Source organism: Cricetulus griseus (genome assembly GCF_003668045.3).
Source record: "Cricetulus griseus strain 17A/GY chromosome 1 unlocalized genomic scaffold, alternate assembly CriGri-PICRH-1.0 chr1_1, whole genome shotgun sequence".
Taxonomy (NCBI): Eukaryota; Metazoa; Chordata; class Mammalia; order Rodentia; family Cricetidae; genus Cricetulus; species Cricetulus griseus.
In genome coordinates, this window is record NW_023276807.1 from 166,825,854 (window position 1) to 166,842,231 (window position 16,378).

General features: G+C 41.4%; 1 protein-coding gene and 1 pseudogene across 7 annotated transcripts in view; both read right to left on the reverse strand.

Moving 5' to 3' along the window:
• Positions 1 to 7,474: 7,474 nt before the first annotated feature.
• On the reverse strand, positions 7,475 to 8,938 carry LOC118239626 (annotated as a pseudogene).
• Positions 8,939 to 11,776: 2,838 nt separating this feature from the next.
• Cfap20dc (CFAP20 domain containing) overlaps positions 11,777 to 16,378 on the reverse strand; it is a 289,810-nt gene continuing 285,208 nt past the window's right edge. For all 7 annotated transcript variants that reach the window (XM_035452377.1, XM_035452376.1, XM_035452375.1 and 4 more), the window contains one exon: positions 11,777 to 12,337. In XM_035452377.1, the coding sequence (XP_035308268.1) occupies positions 12,225 to 12,337 (113 nt within the window). In that variant the 3' untranslated portion in view covers positions 11,777 to 12,224. The remainder of the gene's footprint in view (positions 12,338 to 16,378) is intronic.

Genomic DNA, 16,378 nt, shown 5'->3' on the forward strand with positions numbered 1-16,378 from the left:
CAGTTTTCATTTATAGATTTCTCTAAAGGTGTACTCAATATCAGTGGTAACGAAATAATTAACTGACATAATAGCTGAAGAATGCTGGTCTTCACTGAGTATCATTTTAAGTCAAAACTTAAAAAATAAGAAAACAAGGGCTTAGAACTAAAACTCAGAATAATTTACTGACTCAGGGTTGCTCAGTTGACACAAATGGCAGAACATGGACAAAAATGCAGGACCTTTGCTTCCTTCCAAGCTTCACCACACTATCACACCCTTGTTTTACCAACAAAATTACTAACTTGTGGATTTTTTCTTAAATGTTAAAGAAGAGGGGTCTTTTATGCTTGAAGTGAAAGAAAAAGAAATGAACTGGTTTGTGAGCAGAAGAGTAAGAACTTTTGTCAAGTTAGTGATGATTATTTACACAGCAGAAAAGCTAGCTTGAGGTTTTCTCTCAAAGAGAGACTAGTACTGTTCTCCAGATTTGACATACTCTTCAGGTACTAAAGATAAAATAGGTGATGAATTTAAAATGACTTAGAAGCTACTCATGGAACTAGGGGAAAAATAAGGTGACTAGGAAAAAGAACTCCGCAAAGACAGCTCTGGGTTAGGTACTAATGGCTTAGGGAGAGAAAAGTCATGGGAGTAGTGTGGGGAGGTGACACAGCCTGATGTGCTCAACAAAACGAGTGTTGGGTTGCTTCAGAAGATTCTCTGCAGTGGTGAGACAGTCCCTGAGAGCTGGGAAATCATCGTATGGCCTAGTGTACTGCTGCTAGAAAGAACTATCATAGCAAATGTGAATTTCTAGTTTTCACATTCGTTTGGGGTGTGTGCAGAGTAGTATCTCATCTGTGTGTAGGCCATCAGCGTGTGTGCACATGTGTCCTTTGACTACAGAAACACACTGTGTGACAATGGAATGGGGTGTGGCTGGATGGGAGTGGGATGCTGAAGCTTTAAGAGCATTTGTTTTTATTCAGAACAGTATTTCCCAACTTTTGCCTGCAGGCAGGGAAAGTGGGCAGTATTTATTTTGTTCCTGTTTTACTCTGAATTTGAAATTCTTTAAATAGCTTATATTATTATTATAGGGGGAGATAAGTGATTTGCTTAAAGTTGTATTTAGAATTCTTTCTATTTTCTGTATTTTTAAATATTGAAATTAAAATTGTATTACTTGTGTTTTGATTTAAAAAATATTTTGCAAACAAACTAGTTTATATTCTTACTCCACTAATCAGTCACCTGGTCACATGTGGAAGTCTTGAGTAGAGGTCTGTGGTCCTCCAAGACCCTGTGACTTGGTTTTTGCCTGATTAATTTCTGTATCAAGAGTTCTAATAGGTCTTAATAAAAAGAATCTAGAATCAGATATAGGGAAAATGCTGAGAGACAGAGAGAAGGAGCAAACCAAAGCCACCTTTACCTCACTAGCTTCCCAGTGGAATAGAAGAGTTCCTGTTTCCTCCAGCCTATATTCCTTTCTCTGCTCAGCCACCTCACTTTCTGTATAGAACTCCATTCCTCTATCATTAGCTAGTGGCAAGCTCCACCCTCTGATCTTCAGACACGCTTTATTTGTACAAACAGAATATTACCACAGATTTCTTGCTTTCCCTTGACCTTTCTTCTCTGTCCCATCATCATGCTGTGTATTAACCATTATAGTTCGTTCCTTGCCCAAAGCACTTATTTAAGACTAGACATTAGGGGAGAGCTATGATCCTGAAGTGGTGACTTATGGGAGGTTTTCAGCTCCCAGTGTCTCTTCTACCTGTTTATATTCAGAAGTATGCTATAGGTCCAGGGAAGGCAAAAGCCAAGGTCTATGCTTTTGGTTAGTTCAGAATGAATGAGATTTTATGTGGTAGGAAAATAGTTTTAATCCCTTAAGAGTTAAAAACCCCAGGGCTTCCTAGGAGATTTAGTAATGGCACTAACTCATGAATGGTTTGGTGACCTGATGGACCTTGGTTATACAAAACACTCTACCACACACCACTTTTGTGAGGGCAATCACATTTTCTTCAGGTTCAGTTAGCTGTGGTAAAGCATTGAAGTATCACTATAATATAATGAGTTCAGATATTTTGAGAAAAACCATTCATATAGATTCTATTGCGATCTATTCTCAAATAGTTCTATTAGATTTGTTATTGTTAATCTCTTACTGTGTGCCTAATTTATATATGAAACTTCTTTACAGTTCTGTACATACAGGAAGAAAGGTAGCAGATAAGGAGTCTGGTATTAGTCACAGTTTCAGCCATTCACAGGGAATCTTGCAACACACCTACTCAGGATGAGGGGTAATCTTTGTGCTGATCTCAATAGCCCAAGACAGTGGCTCCCATCACTTTCAAACACTTGCTTAATCCATCTTCATACCTTTATTAATTCAGAAGCTGAGACCCAGATATGTCCAGGAACATAGAGTATCATCTGATCGCCAGGAAAGAAAATGAAATGTAGCTTGAAATGTACACACGATGAGAAAGCAAAACAAGTATGTTTCTAGCAGTAATCAAACACAGTGGAGCTAACCTCAGCTGTCAGGATGTTATTGGACTGCCTACAGAAGAGATTCACCTATCGTCAGTCTGCTGATTGAAACTGTTAAATATCACTGGCATTGTATGCCCTTGGGACTCTCCAAACTGCTCATTCTAGTCCCACAAGAAGTCAAGAAGAGAAGGAAAGACAGGTAAGGAGAGGAGGCTTGGCCGGAAGGTTTAAGCCTTGAATCCACACAAGGACCATTTGGGGATCTTGCAAACATTCTGATGCCAACTCACAACCCCAGGCTGGAGTAAGGAGGTAGGAATATCCAAGAGTGGGACTGGTTGCAGGAATTTTTAGAATTCCCTGAAATTCAATGTGTAGCCAAGGATGATAGCCACCATATCAGACTGAAAACACAGTTAAATAAAAACTCTCCAAAATTATAAATCTAAACGCTAGTGTCCCTTATATATTAAGGCTGTAGTCATCACTAATGATAACGCATTTGCCAAGCACAGAATATCTGAACTCATTCCTTCTCCTCTTACCTGGTTTTCCCTCCCCCTCCCTTTCTATTTGCATTCCTATTGCTTCTGTCTTTTTCCTGTGGTAGGGACCAAACCTAGGGCATTGCATACATAGGCTAAGCAAGCACTTTCCACTGAGCTGTACCCTGCCCTTTACCTGAAGCATACATAGATTATTTTGCTTAGCTGAAAATAGTCACTTTTAAAAAGAGGAATGGATTTTCTATGACAGATGTTCTTGACAGTCCCTAACTTCAGATTAGAATGCATTGAAATAAGCTAATTAAAGAGATGCTGCTTGACCTTATTCATATCTAAACACCTAGACACCTTTTATTTTTCATGATTTTTAGAATTATCTATATGTCAAAAGTCAAAGAAAATTCAAGTATTGGGGGGAGGGTATTATACTTACTAAAAGTAGCAAGGAAGGTCCAATAGCAAAACAAAGTTTTCTTTAGTGGGGTTGGGTGAAAAAATTGTAAGAAAAAATATAGCATGGTTTTAAATGTATGATCCAGTTTTGTAAATCATACATTCTTTGGCTCAGGTGTTGGTTGGGTGTCCCCAAGATGCTTACTGTGTTTAGAGACTTGGTATCTCTGGGGTGGCACTACTGGGAAGTGCTAAGCAACCTTGAAGAGGTGGAACCTCATGGAGGCTCCTTAAGCCCTTGAGACATTTTCACAAGAGGAAGAGTTTGGCTAACACACACTGTCTGCTCCTGTTGGGACATGTAATTGTTTGCTCTTGACATTGTGTTGTTGTTCATTGTGAAGCTATGAAGCCAAGCGAGTATCTCATGCCCCAGAGTATGAACTGTGACAGGAATTTTGAACTTTCAAAAATGTGTGTCAAGTAAATTCTTTCTTTTTCATTAAGTAGCCAGGATCATGTATTTCATTATAGCGACACAAAGCTGAGATACAGTACAAAAAGCAAATGGTGAGATTTCCTTGATATCTTTAATTAAGATAATCTTTCTGCAGGAAGATATAAAGCAAAGCTGAGGGCAGTTTTAATTCTATCCCTTGACTTACGAATAGATCATGGAAACTCTATTAATAGAAATTATATTTCATAATGGCATATTATCAGAAATTAACAAAAGTAATTTCCCCTTCTGAACTTCTTGGGCTAAATTCTCCCAGATGATTTTCAATAATTAAAGTCCCAAGATTAGCAGTTCCCCAATGCTTTTGGAAGTATCCACTATGGCAAATTAGAGACCATTTCTGATCTACAGGTTAAAATATTGACAATACTTATTACTATTAGAAGAAAGCTTATATGCTTAGATCTTGCCAAGTTCAGCAAAAACACGGACAATGATTAGTTGGGCTGATGAAAACCAATCAATACCATTTCCCACACTTCACTTCTGTAACGCTTCACGGAATTACAGGTGATTAACTACAGAAGAATATGTCAGCAGTAAAAATTAGTGTTATCTGTGGCCCATGTTTATTGGCAATTTAATTCTTATAAGTCAAATTATTTTGACTTAATGTGATTGTAAATTATATTAAAACCACACAAACCAGAACCAAAGTATTCATTAAGATGTAAAGGTGCAATATCCATGATGAATGAACATTCACTTAGATTTATCCTTTGTTAGAAGTTAACTGTGTTACCTACAGTTATATGTGTGCATAATTGAAAATGGGAGAATGTTTCTTCACTGTGGGTAATGGAGGTCTCAGCTGGAGAATATTGAGCTTTCAGTATTCCTGGTTTTGGATGAAAAGTGAGCCTGAAGAATGATCCTGTGGCCTGGTCAAGAATCTGTTATATATCTAGCCACTACAAAACCCAAGAAGCAACAACTAGTCTAACCATTCTCAGCCTGTTGTGTGCTGTGTTGGATACGAGCATAGCTGTCTTGAATCAAGTGTGGCAGGAAAATATGGTGGAGACTGAGGTCCAGATTAGCATATTAAGAAAAAGTCATGGCAGAGATCGAAAACTCCACCCACCATGGCAGCTGAGTAGCAGAGCATAAGCAAAGTAGTCATTTATACAAGTGACCGATAAAGGTCTCAACCATTGTGAACAGGTGCCATGAAGCCTTTGACCTTTCTCCAACTCTGGCCCACTTCTATCCTGGGGAATGCTTTCCCTCTTTAATCAATTATTATCTCCCAGCCACTACCAGTATGTCTCTGTCTATTTCTTATTCTGGCCTAGAAGAACATGGAAATTCCAGCAGATGTCTACTAGACCCAAAGCTCTGTCTATATCAGATGATGCTGTCATCACTTCTATAAGACCTTTGTGGCATCAGGCCCGTGAAGAGCAAAGGATGACCAGCCTACAATCCAAAACCCCAGAGAAGCTAGGAAGCAAGGAGGATCCTAAGAGAGACATATACATCAACACCAGGAGAAGGAGAAAGGAACAAGATCTTCTGAGAAAATTGGGAGGGTGAAGGGAATTAGGAGAAAGGGGAGGGGTGAGGAGAACATGAGGGATCAGGAAGATTGAGGCAAGGGTAGAATAGAGAAAGAGAGAAAGAAAAGAGACACCTTAATAGAGGGAGCCATTACAGGTTTAAAGAGAAATATGGCACTAGGGAAATGTCCATGTCCATAAGGATGACCCAACTAAGAGTCTAAGCAACAGTGAACAGGCTACCTTAAATGTTCTTCCTCTATAATGAGATTGATGACTACCTTATATGCCATCCTAGAGCCTTCACCCAGTAGCTGATGGAAGCAGAAGCAGAGATCCACAGCTAAACACTGAGCCCAACTATTGGAATCCAGTTGTAGAGAGGGAGGAGTGATAACTAAAGGGGTCAAGACCACTCTGGGGAAACCCACAGAAACAGCCAACTTGAGCAAGTGGGAGCCCACAGACTCCAGTCTAACAGATGGGGAACCAGCATTGTACCAAACAAGACCCCCCTGAATGTGGGTGATAGTTAGGAGGCCTGGGCAGTCTATTGGGCCTCTGGTGGTGGAACCAGTATTTATCTCTAGTGCTTTGGAAGCCCATTCCCTATGGAGCCTAGGCCCTCCCCCAAATGATGTGACAGACTTTGATGATCCCCACAGGAGGACTCACCCTCCCTGGGGAGTAGAAGGGGGTAGGATGGGAGGTTGGTGGGGAGCATGAAAGGACTGGAGGGAGAGGGAACTTGGATTGGTATGGAAAATAAGATTGTTTTTAATTTAAATAAAAAATTCCCCTGGAAAGGAAGAGGGAAAACAACTCAGCTCACAGCTTTTATGAGGCCCAGCCCCTGTCCATTTATGCAGACCTTGGAAAGGTGATGGCAGAGAGGCAGTCTTCAGTAGCATAGCTCCCTGCAAGATGCCCACAGGATCCACAGCAGTGCAATGTTTGGTGAGTTGCCCCTGCTGTGGGTGACTCCTCAGTGGTGTAACTGCCAGTAAGTTGCTCAGGGAACTTCCTGGTGGTGTAGCAGCCTCTGAGTCACCCATGCACCTGTAAATAACCCCACTTGATTCACTGGTTCATTAATCTGGACTTTGCTGCAATCTTTTCTTTGGTTTGTCAATACATTTCCTATCTAGGGTGAACAGATCCATCTTTTAAATTCTTCCTAAGAAAATTCAGGTGCTATACCTCCCTCCCCCAACAGAGACACAGACAGACAGACAGACAGACAGACAGACAGACAGACACACACACACACACACACACACACACACACACACACACAACTTCTACCCACACTCCCCAACTGGGAACCTCTCTACAAAGACAAATGACAACCCCACATCTCTAGTGCCTCCCTGCTTTGAGCATGTACCTCTTCTTCACTCCTACTGCATTTACTGGTCTGGAATGGAAGTTCTATTTCTTAGCAGGCACATTGGACAATGCTGATCCTTGACATATAAAGGCTTCGAGCCTATTGAGTTTCCCCTCTGATAACTGAGGGAAGGGATCTGCAGAGTGAAAGAGAAGGAGATGGTCGGGCAGTGGTGGCGAAAGCCTTTAATCCTAGCACTCGGGAGGCAGAGGCAGGTGGATCTCTATGAGAAGAACCAACCCAGAAGTGAGGAATCATGGATTACACTCTGTCCTCTACAACTGAGTGCCTTTGGGAAAGCAGTTTTACAACCTGAATTGTAAAGTTTGAGGTTTAAAAGAAGTAGTTTTAGATTATTCTTGCTATGCCCAATTAGATGACTGTATCCCAACCCATCTACTAGGAGAAATAGAGAAAACAGAATTCTTTTTTTTTTTTTAATGGTATCCGCAAGATTTTAATGCTTAGTTTTCACAAACAAGTTTCTATCCAATTTTATGCTTTACAGTGAACTGTATTAGTGTTTAAAAATGGGCATTATTCAACTATCCTTCATACTCTCTGCCGATCTTTTAAAATTTCATCACTGGGAGGTTTTATCTAAGTAATAACTCTGCTGTATTTACATCTGAACTGCATGTCTTAAGAATAAACGAAATACATGATTTTTTGGTTAACTCAGTGTATTTATAAAATGAAAAGTTCTATCAAAATACTTTTCACTGGAAAAAATAAATAGAAGAGACAATGGATCTAATCAAAGTCCACATTCACTTTGGTAGACTTCAGTGTAGGACAGTTCATGACAAGCATATTTGCCCTTATTCCCCCAGAGCTCATTAGCTTCCAAGCTAATGGTTAAATCATTTTTAAACTAGATTTTATCGTGTTTAAATCTGGCTCATTCCACATCATCTTCAGCCAAGCTCTGAGCGCTTACAATTCTCTGACTAATGGTTGGAAGCTTGGTCAGAAGCATCTGGAACACTGGTGGTGGAAGAGTCTTGCAGCAGCTGCTGAGGCTGTCCACACACAGCAATTGCATTTGTCAGGTGGTCTACACCCTTCTCATATTTACCTTGTGCTAATAACTCTTCACCAAGCTGTACCTCTTCAGGGAAGAATTTTTGAACAGCTTCAGCATCTTTTAAATCAGGTAACTTGGAAAGCCCAGCTCTTTCCTTAGCAAGCTTCTGTTTCTTTCTTCGTTCTCGAAGCCCGTTTTTGAAGTTGGGGTCACTCCGCCTTTTGCGGTCAAAGTAGATGCAGTACCCGAAGAAGAGGGCACCGCACACGCCTGCGGCGATGGCACTGTTCAGACCCACCATCTCGGCTGGGGCATGTGCCGGGCCACGGAGGCCAGCCAAGCAGCGGTTAGCTCCAGCAGATCGGAGCAGGTCGGCTGCTCGCAGGCCCAGTCCAGACGGAAAAAGAAAACAGAATTCTATGACCAGGTTGTCTGGAATGCAAAATGAATGATGTACGAAACGGAGATGCTGCTACACAAACAGGTGCATAGCGGATGCCAAGCTTCCACAATTCCAGCAATTACAGAAGACTGAGACATACAACCCGAGTAGAAACAAGTGTTAGAATTCTGTCATTGCTCAGTTTTAAATACAACAGCTCAGAAACCTCCAACAGCTAGATCTTTACTAAATCCAAAGAGCAATTTTAAAACTAATTCTTTTAATTAATTGTTCTTTGAGTTCTGTACTCAGTGACAGCACTAGTCTTGTTTCTTAACTGTTTATATTAAAAATAAACCCAAACCAAGAATATGTTTGAGACAACTGATTTGAATGAAGTTAATCTAAATGATAGAGAGATACCCTATGGCAAAGTATTTTGCCAAACTCTGCATATGCATGGCAGTCTTTTTCTTCAATGGAAAACAGATTAACAGGACTGGAAGAAAGGGCTGTTGGGGATGGGGTGTGGGAGGCAGAGAGCACCCATCATTTCTAGGAACACTAAATCATTGGTGTGATATGATGCATTGTTGACAGTTGTTCTTTCATAATTCCTATTAATTGGGATCTGTAATTCAATAATCACTTAGAGACTAAAGACTAAAACTTATTGTAAGTTTCATTCTGATTAAAGGAAACGAGAAACTAAACAGTCGTCAGAACGATAGCAAAGGACCTTCACGTGTGGCTCCATATTGAGCCCATCTATTTTGTTTTTCAGTGTCCATTGCAGCCATCAGTTCTAGATGTGACACATATTAGAAATCAAGACCTTGAAAATGGCAGATGCTATGGAATGGTTCCCACAGGCATGCATGCCACCAGTTTTAAGACTCTCAACCTGTACTGCAAATTAAATTTGCTGTTTCAAAAACTCAAAATGTCCAGGTGTGCTTGGCACCAACCGAGTCAGATTCTGTGGATGTAGAACTCAGGCACCAGTTGCCCCAGGCTCCAGGAGGCAATGGAACAGTGAGGCCCAGCCAATGAGTTTCCAAACAAACAGAATGCACCACTTTGGCTTAAAAGTGGTGGTGTGAAATGCATTTTTTTTTTACATCTTCTATTCTTCTGTAGCCAGCTGTTCATCTGCTACCCTTTAAAAAAAGACAATCAAATGTATAGACTGGTTAATTAGACTCTGTGGTAGCCACCTTTGGAGTGGTATCTCAGCTCACAGGGGCTTCTACAGCCTTCTTCCGTCATCCACAGAAGTCCTGCCTCAAACTTGACCAGCTGTCATCCTGAATCGAATTTCTGAATTGAAAATGAAAGCTAATATTTCTATATGGTTGGTTATGGGAGAGAATTGTCCTGGCCTGAGGACTTTGTAATTAAGAGTTATGAGGAGAGAGCTTCAGAGAGCAAGAAGAGTCAGAGGAGAGGCAGAGATAACCTTTGGTTGGTTTTTGTCTGCCTGATCCCCCTCCATTCATTAACAGCATCCTTTCTCCTTAGGGACTCTCTTACCCTCATCCCATGGGCCCTGGTGGAAAATGGACAAGCAGGCTTACTAGTGACATTGGTTGATATCAGAGGTCTGAGGACAACTCCTGGGGGGTTCAAGGTTCTTATGTCCCTGAAGAGACATAGTTAGAAGAGACATAGTTGTAACAGACATAGTTGTAACAGGAGGAAAGATTTGTTAGAAAACGATTCACTTCCAGGGAGAAAGAAGGCTGGGACAGAGAGAGTGCAGCAGCGCAAGGGTCTGCTGCAGAGTCCAGGCAGGTTTTTGGCCCATTTGTACAGCATGGGAGTTTTGGCATCTTGGGCTCCTCGTGCAGACTATCTGGCCCAAGCTCATGTGTTACATATCTCACTGGCATCTTAAATCCCCACTCAGGGGTGTGCATTTTGGTATTATAATGAGCCAGGGTACTTCATAGACCCTGGAATGCCACCATGCATAGTCAGGTGCCTGCTCATTTTTAAAGAGTCTGGGCTGCAATTGTGTTCCTAGGTTTTCTTTTGCCAGTTTGGTTTCACATATGTTAACTGTATAAGGCTTTTAGGACCTCACTTTGCCCTGGTACCCTGCTTCATTGGTTTCTTGAACTTTAAGCAGAAACCAGAGATAGGAAAAGATACCACTGCCACTGTGGTAACCAACTGTCATGAGGAATGGACAGTTGCTGCAGCTCCAGGGATCACACTGCAGCTGCTAAGACTCCCACCCTAATCTTGCTTGTTCAGCCAGTCTTTGAATCTGAGCTGAAGGCTGTCTATTCTTACAAAGGATCCCAGCAGAATTTTCCATTATTCTTGGTGTCTCATCTTAAATCTGCCTGGAAACTTGGAAACAACCTGTTTTGGGGTATATGAGACACTCTTGCATCCTTACACTCCTCCCTAATAAGCAGTTCAAGTTTTTGATGTAACTGCAAATCCTAACTAAAAAACTTTTGAACCACATGGTCTATTCTGTGGATGGCTTCAAGACTATTTGAAGTAAGAGCAAGGCTTTTAACCCCCATTTCAATCTTCAAGCTCTTAATCAAGATAACTCCAATTTACTGGGTATGGTGGCTCATGCCATCAATCTCAGTACTCTGGAGGCACTGATGGGTAGATCTCTGTGAGTCTGAGATAGCCTTGTCTACATAGAGAGAGTTCCAAGCCAGTCAGAGGGCTACATAGTGAGATCCCATCTCAAAAAATACAATAAAACATCCCCCCAAATCAACTCTAAATCTTTTATAATTTTGCATGCTCCACGAAACCTCGTTTTATTCATTTTCATTTTGTAAACATGAAGATATTTGAGAGACATTCATAACAAAGGTATAATTTGAGAAAAAGGATTAAAAGCTTACCAAGCACAAACATGGCTTTAAATAATGTATGATCCTTTGGACAGGAGCCCAATCTGCTTATGGAAAAAGTTCTTATTTCCTCTATCAAGCAATATTAAATGAAATCAGAGCACTGCTGTTAAATCCAACCACACACCAGTAATTTTTCCTTTCTATCAGTACCTTTTCTTATTAAAAAACCTCTATATAAAAACAACACATGCCTGTGAATAAGAACTTTCTCAGCTCAGTTGTAATATACTTGGCACACGATTCAAGGCCAGCTACCCAGATTCGGGACACGTACACTTCTTGCCTTGGGATGCAAGCAGAGCTGCTCTGATGTTGCCTTAAAGACAAGAGAAAGCCACTCAGTCTCTCTAGGCACAGGTCACAGAAGCAGCGAGGTATGAAAGGGTGTTCAGATGGCAACTAACTCCTTTTTACATCTGGATTCATAGAGCTTGAGTATTAGAATTCAAAGGTAAGTGGTAAAAGAGGAGTAAAAGCAAGTGCAGTGCTGAGCAGTCTAATCTTAATGGTGCTGTGATCTCTGCAAGTGCTTGCTCAAGGCACTGGACTGAGAAGACAGTACAGCTCTCACACCCAAAAACATGATCACAAAAATCCAGCTAGCTCACATTTCCTAAGAGCCTAAAGGAATGGGAAGTGGCCTAGGAATAATCTGGTAAAGACAACAGGGAGGAAAAAAAGGAAGTGGTCTTTTGACCACTATACTTTATTTTTTAATATAAACAAGCTATAAAATGTTTCAGACATCTTTTAAACAAGAATACACTTTATGTAGTGTATCAAGCCATCATTTGTTTCAGATTAACACTGGAAAAATCTTCATTTTGCTTATATAACATAATGAGACTTAGATGATGGGACTGAACAACTAAGCAAATTCAGGACCTAAAATCTGTTGTCTGATTTAATTCCTTCACAAGTTTCAAAACCACACACACAGCTACAAAGAGAATGCAGGCATTCTTAACATTGAATGTCATTCACAAAGCACTTCTCTCCAATCCTTTTGACTCTTTGGGCCCACCTGCACAACACACAGGTCAGAGTGCCCACTGTGGTTGTCACGCTGTTGTCATGTTCCATCTACTGTGGCTACTTTCTGCCATGGGGGCGGGAGCTACACCAACTCGTAGTATTTCCCAGTCTGAGGGTCAAAGTAGCAGTTGAGACATGGGTCATACAACAGAGTCAGCACTTCCTCGTCTTCCTCTGCACTCGGGTCCTCTTCACCTGTGGGCCAGGGAAATCACAGACACATTAGCGATTGGACTGGCACAGAATTCCTAAAGTGCCATCCCAGAAGGGAGGCAGGGCAGGGATTACCACCTCTCAAGAAACTTTCTCTATGCAGGCAACGGTTAGGCTGGGAAGGAGGAACAGGGTAGAAACTTGGGTTTACATGAGTGGTGTACATTTGAGAAGAAATGTCAGGGATTCAAAGGGTCAGCTCCACAATGAAGGATAAAGAGCAAAGAGGCAGCTGGAGCGATGACTCAGTGGTTAAAAACACTGGCTGCTTTTCCAGAGGATCCAGGTTTAATTCCCAGTACCTACCTGACAGCTTGAACTTTCAGTAGTAACTCCAGTCCCAGGGCATCCCATTTCTGGGTGTTAGATAAAAACAAACAAACACACACACACACACACACACACACACACACACACACAACAAAAAACACCAAGCAAAACTAAAATGGTATAGAGAAGAGCATGATGAAGGAAAAAAGAATAAAATGGCAGAGTCCAAGGACCAAAGGACATGTACTGGAATCAAGAAATGCTGAATGATACCCAAAATTCATTTACCACAGTTCTAAAGTCCCACATGTGTCAGAGCTGTATCAAATGCAGAGCAGTGTGAGTTCAGGTCAAAAGACAGAGTCTTTATTCATTTTGTTCCAAAAGGCTACCAGACAACTAAGTATTTAAATGATGCCATTTACAAAGCTAAGATCCATATCACACAAAACATGAGAGATGGACTTTTGTTTCCTTTGTGGTAGGAAGGTATAATTTTGATGGGGATATAGATGATGGCTTCAGTAGAGGGAACACACATTGCCTAAATCATTAGCTGAATTTCCAATAAATAGTACATAAATAAAAATGTCTTACAATAATACTTTCTGAGCTCCTCTGTGTGCCCAATAGTGTAAAGGACTTTGACATTTGGAAGAGAGTCCTGTTTCCTTCAGAAAGATGGTGTCTTCACTTCTGTGTGGGAAAGGTGAGGTGAGTCTCGGAGAAAAGGAGGTAGTTAGATGTTTTTCTCTTTGTTGGCCTAGCCCACTAAGGACAAGAGGGCTGAGAGCTCCTCAAGGTTGACGTCCAAAGAGCTTTAGCAGTGAGCATGAGAGAGAGATCTGCAAGTGACAGAGGTTCAGTAAAAACCGTGCATGGTTCATGGGTGTGTATATGTTTGAATGTGTGTGTGTGTGCAAGGTCAAAGATTAGTGTCTGATGTCATGCTCAGCTGCTCTCCATCTTATTTTTGGAGACAATATTCTTCACAGAACCTGAAGCTTATGGATTTGGCTAGATTGACTGGCCAATGAGCTCATGGATCCACTCATCTCCACCTTTCCAGTGCTGGGTTAGAGGTGTGAACGCCCGTTCTTGGCTTTTATTCGAGTGTTGGGATCTGAACTCAAGCCCTCATTCTTGTGTGGCGGCACTTTACTGACTGAGCCATTTTCCCAGTCCCCAAAATTGATTGTTGAAGGCATAAATAAAAGCCCATGATCTTACTAGAGTGGGTACAGAATTATAATCTCAATAATCAGGGGGTGAAGGGCCATGAGTTTTAGATCAGCCTGGGCACTCTAATACCCTACTTAAAAATACAATACAACACAATACAATACAGTACAACACACCAAGCCCACTATTCTAAATGTTACAGCTCATAGTACAATCAGGTGGTGGTGGTGAGGGGGCTTGCATGTTACCCAGCTAGATCAGAGTGAGCTGTCACAATCACTATCAGGGCATTGGCAAACTGGAGTTAGGTTCATGGGTATGTGCCCACATGATGAAAAAGCCTTTGAAGCCACTCCACAGCCCACCCTTCTTGTTACCATCTGAACCATTTAACATAACCCTTCCTCAAGCCAAACCCTGGCTGGGGTGCTAGGCACACAAAAATAAGAAACAGGTTTGTTTGTTGGGGAATATTATTTTAAGGTGTGTGACTTTTGCTTATGCTTCATTTGTTTAACTCTGTGAAGCTGTGATTCTTTATCTAAAACACCTGATGATTTAATAAAGAGTCAGGTGGCCAATAGCAAGGCAGGGGCAAGGATAGGCAGGGCTGGCAGCCAGAGAGTAAGAAGAACAGAGAAACAAGAGAGGAGAGGAGAACATCAGGGGTTAGAAAGCCATGGAACAGGAAGTAAAGTAAAAAAAAATACAGAAGTAAGAAAGATAAAAGCCCAGAAGGAAAAGGTGATTGTGAAAATTTAAGAAAAGAAGTCTAGAAACAAGCTAAGGCCTGACATTTATAACTAATAAGCCTCCATATATGATTTACTTGGGAGCTGGGTGGTGGGTCCCTCCAAAAGGATAACAAGCCAAAAGAGTAAGAGCAAAAACATCACTTGATATTTGTTCTTAGAAAATGTAGTAAACATGTGATGGCTTGGTTCTTTTGAGTTGAAATATGCAAAAATCGGGACTAAGAGGAATGCATGCATCAGCCCTGCTGGCTGGTGTTTCATTGGATGAGCCCCAATGGTCTAGAAGGCACTTTTCTAGTGCCCTCCATAAATAATCATGACAGGGTAAAAGAAGCAAGTGTCCTTAGGGATTCCATTTTATAGATGAGGGATTCAAGGCCTGCAAAAGGAAACAGCTCACCTGAGGTTGCCTGGTAGTGAGGCAGAGGTTGAGCTTGGGACAGAGTCAAAGTTATGAGGCTTAAGCTCAGCATCCCCTGTCATATACCCCTGAGAAAATTAATAGGCTATTAATCTGAACTTGTTCCTGTTCCCTGGGTTCCTACCTATTAAGCAAACCAAAACCTAAGCTCAGTGTATAAAGAGACAAACAGTACTTGAGCCCTGCTACTGAGAAACTGCCTAAGCATCCCTGAATTGCCTTCCACTCCAGTCAACCACAGCTATCTTCTTGGTCTAGCTTTCAAGGACACGTATCAAAGTTTCCTCATTTTCTTGCCATTACTTGAGCCCCTGGGCTTCAGCTTAGTGGTGACCAACGCATACGTTCTCTCTGCTCAAATAAACTCTTTAAAATCTTAATGTGCCCAAATTTAGCTTTTAACACCATGCCTGGTGTTTTTGTGGAGGGTGTGGAATCACACATTTAATTGGGAATTTAAACATGAGATAGACTAGAAAGATGTAAAGGTGTCCTATATTTTCAAATATTAAATTTATAAGCAGAAGAAATTTGACTTCTCATATTTCAGAACTTACTGGTGAATGTGACAGAGTCTATTGGGAGTTCAGGGGTAATGAGTTCCATAGGCCCAAAGGAAAAGAGCAAGCTTGGTGATGAGGGCGGTGTAGGCATTAGGAGTTTAGAGGATTTGGTGGGGTCTCAGGAGTAGGCAAGAAGGCTTTAGGCGTCTATTTTGACTCAGAACAAGGAGGAATTCTCTTAGCATAGAAATGGCTAGTAAATGGAAATGTGCTCTAGAGAGGATGAAGGCCGGGGCAATACTCGTAGAAGATTTTATAGAGGATCTACATAGCACAAAGGACCACATCCAGTGACTCCTCTGATGAGCTTCTGTAACCTTGGACTACCAGGGTCTACATCCTTGACGTGTTATAGGACTTTGCTGTCAACCACATTGGATTAACAGTGGTTGCCAACCTGGATACTTGGCACAATTTTTAATAAACAGGAGATCTGAGAAGGAATGTTGCCTTCCCTTTATCTTTTTTGCTGCCTTAAGGATGGCCTCTGGGGCTCTGCTTCTGTCCCATTTCCTTCTTGTGCAGACGCTGAAAGCAGCTTTCCAATGGATGTGACTTACCCATACAAACAAAGCCGATGTAGGTTAACAAGGAGTTAACTGAGCGTTGCTCCTCCAGAAGGGCCAAAAATACCTGATTTCCAAATTTCAAATTCCAGCATCCTTGTAGATGGGTATGGCTGCCTGAATGGTTGCCTCTTTCAACCTTGGTTTCATCACAATGTATCTGCCATAGGGCTGGGGGGGGAGGTGTCAAGTTGGATGTGGTGATATGCATAGCACAATGCACATGGCAGTTGTTCAGTAAATGGCGGTTATTTCTATTTAGGATA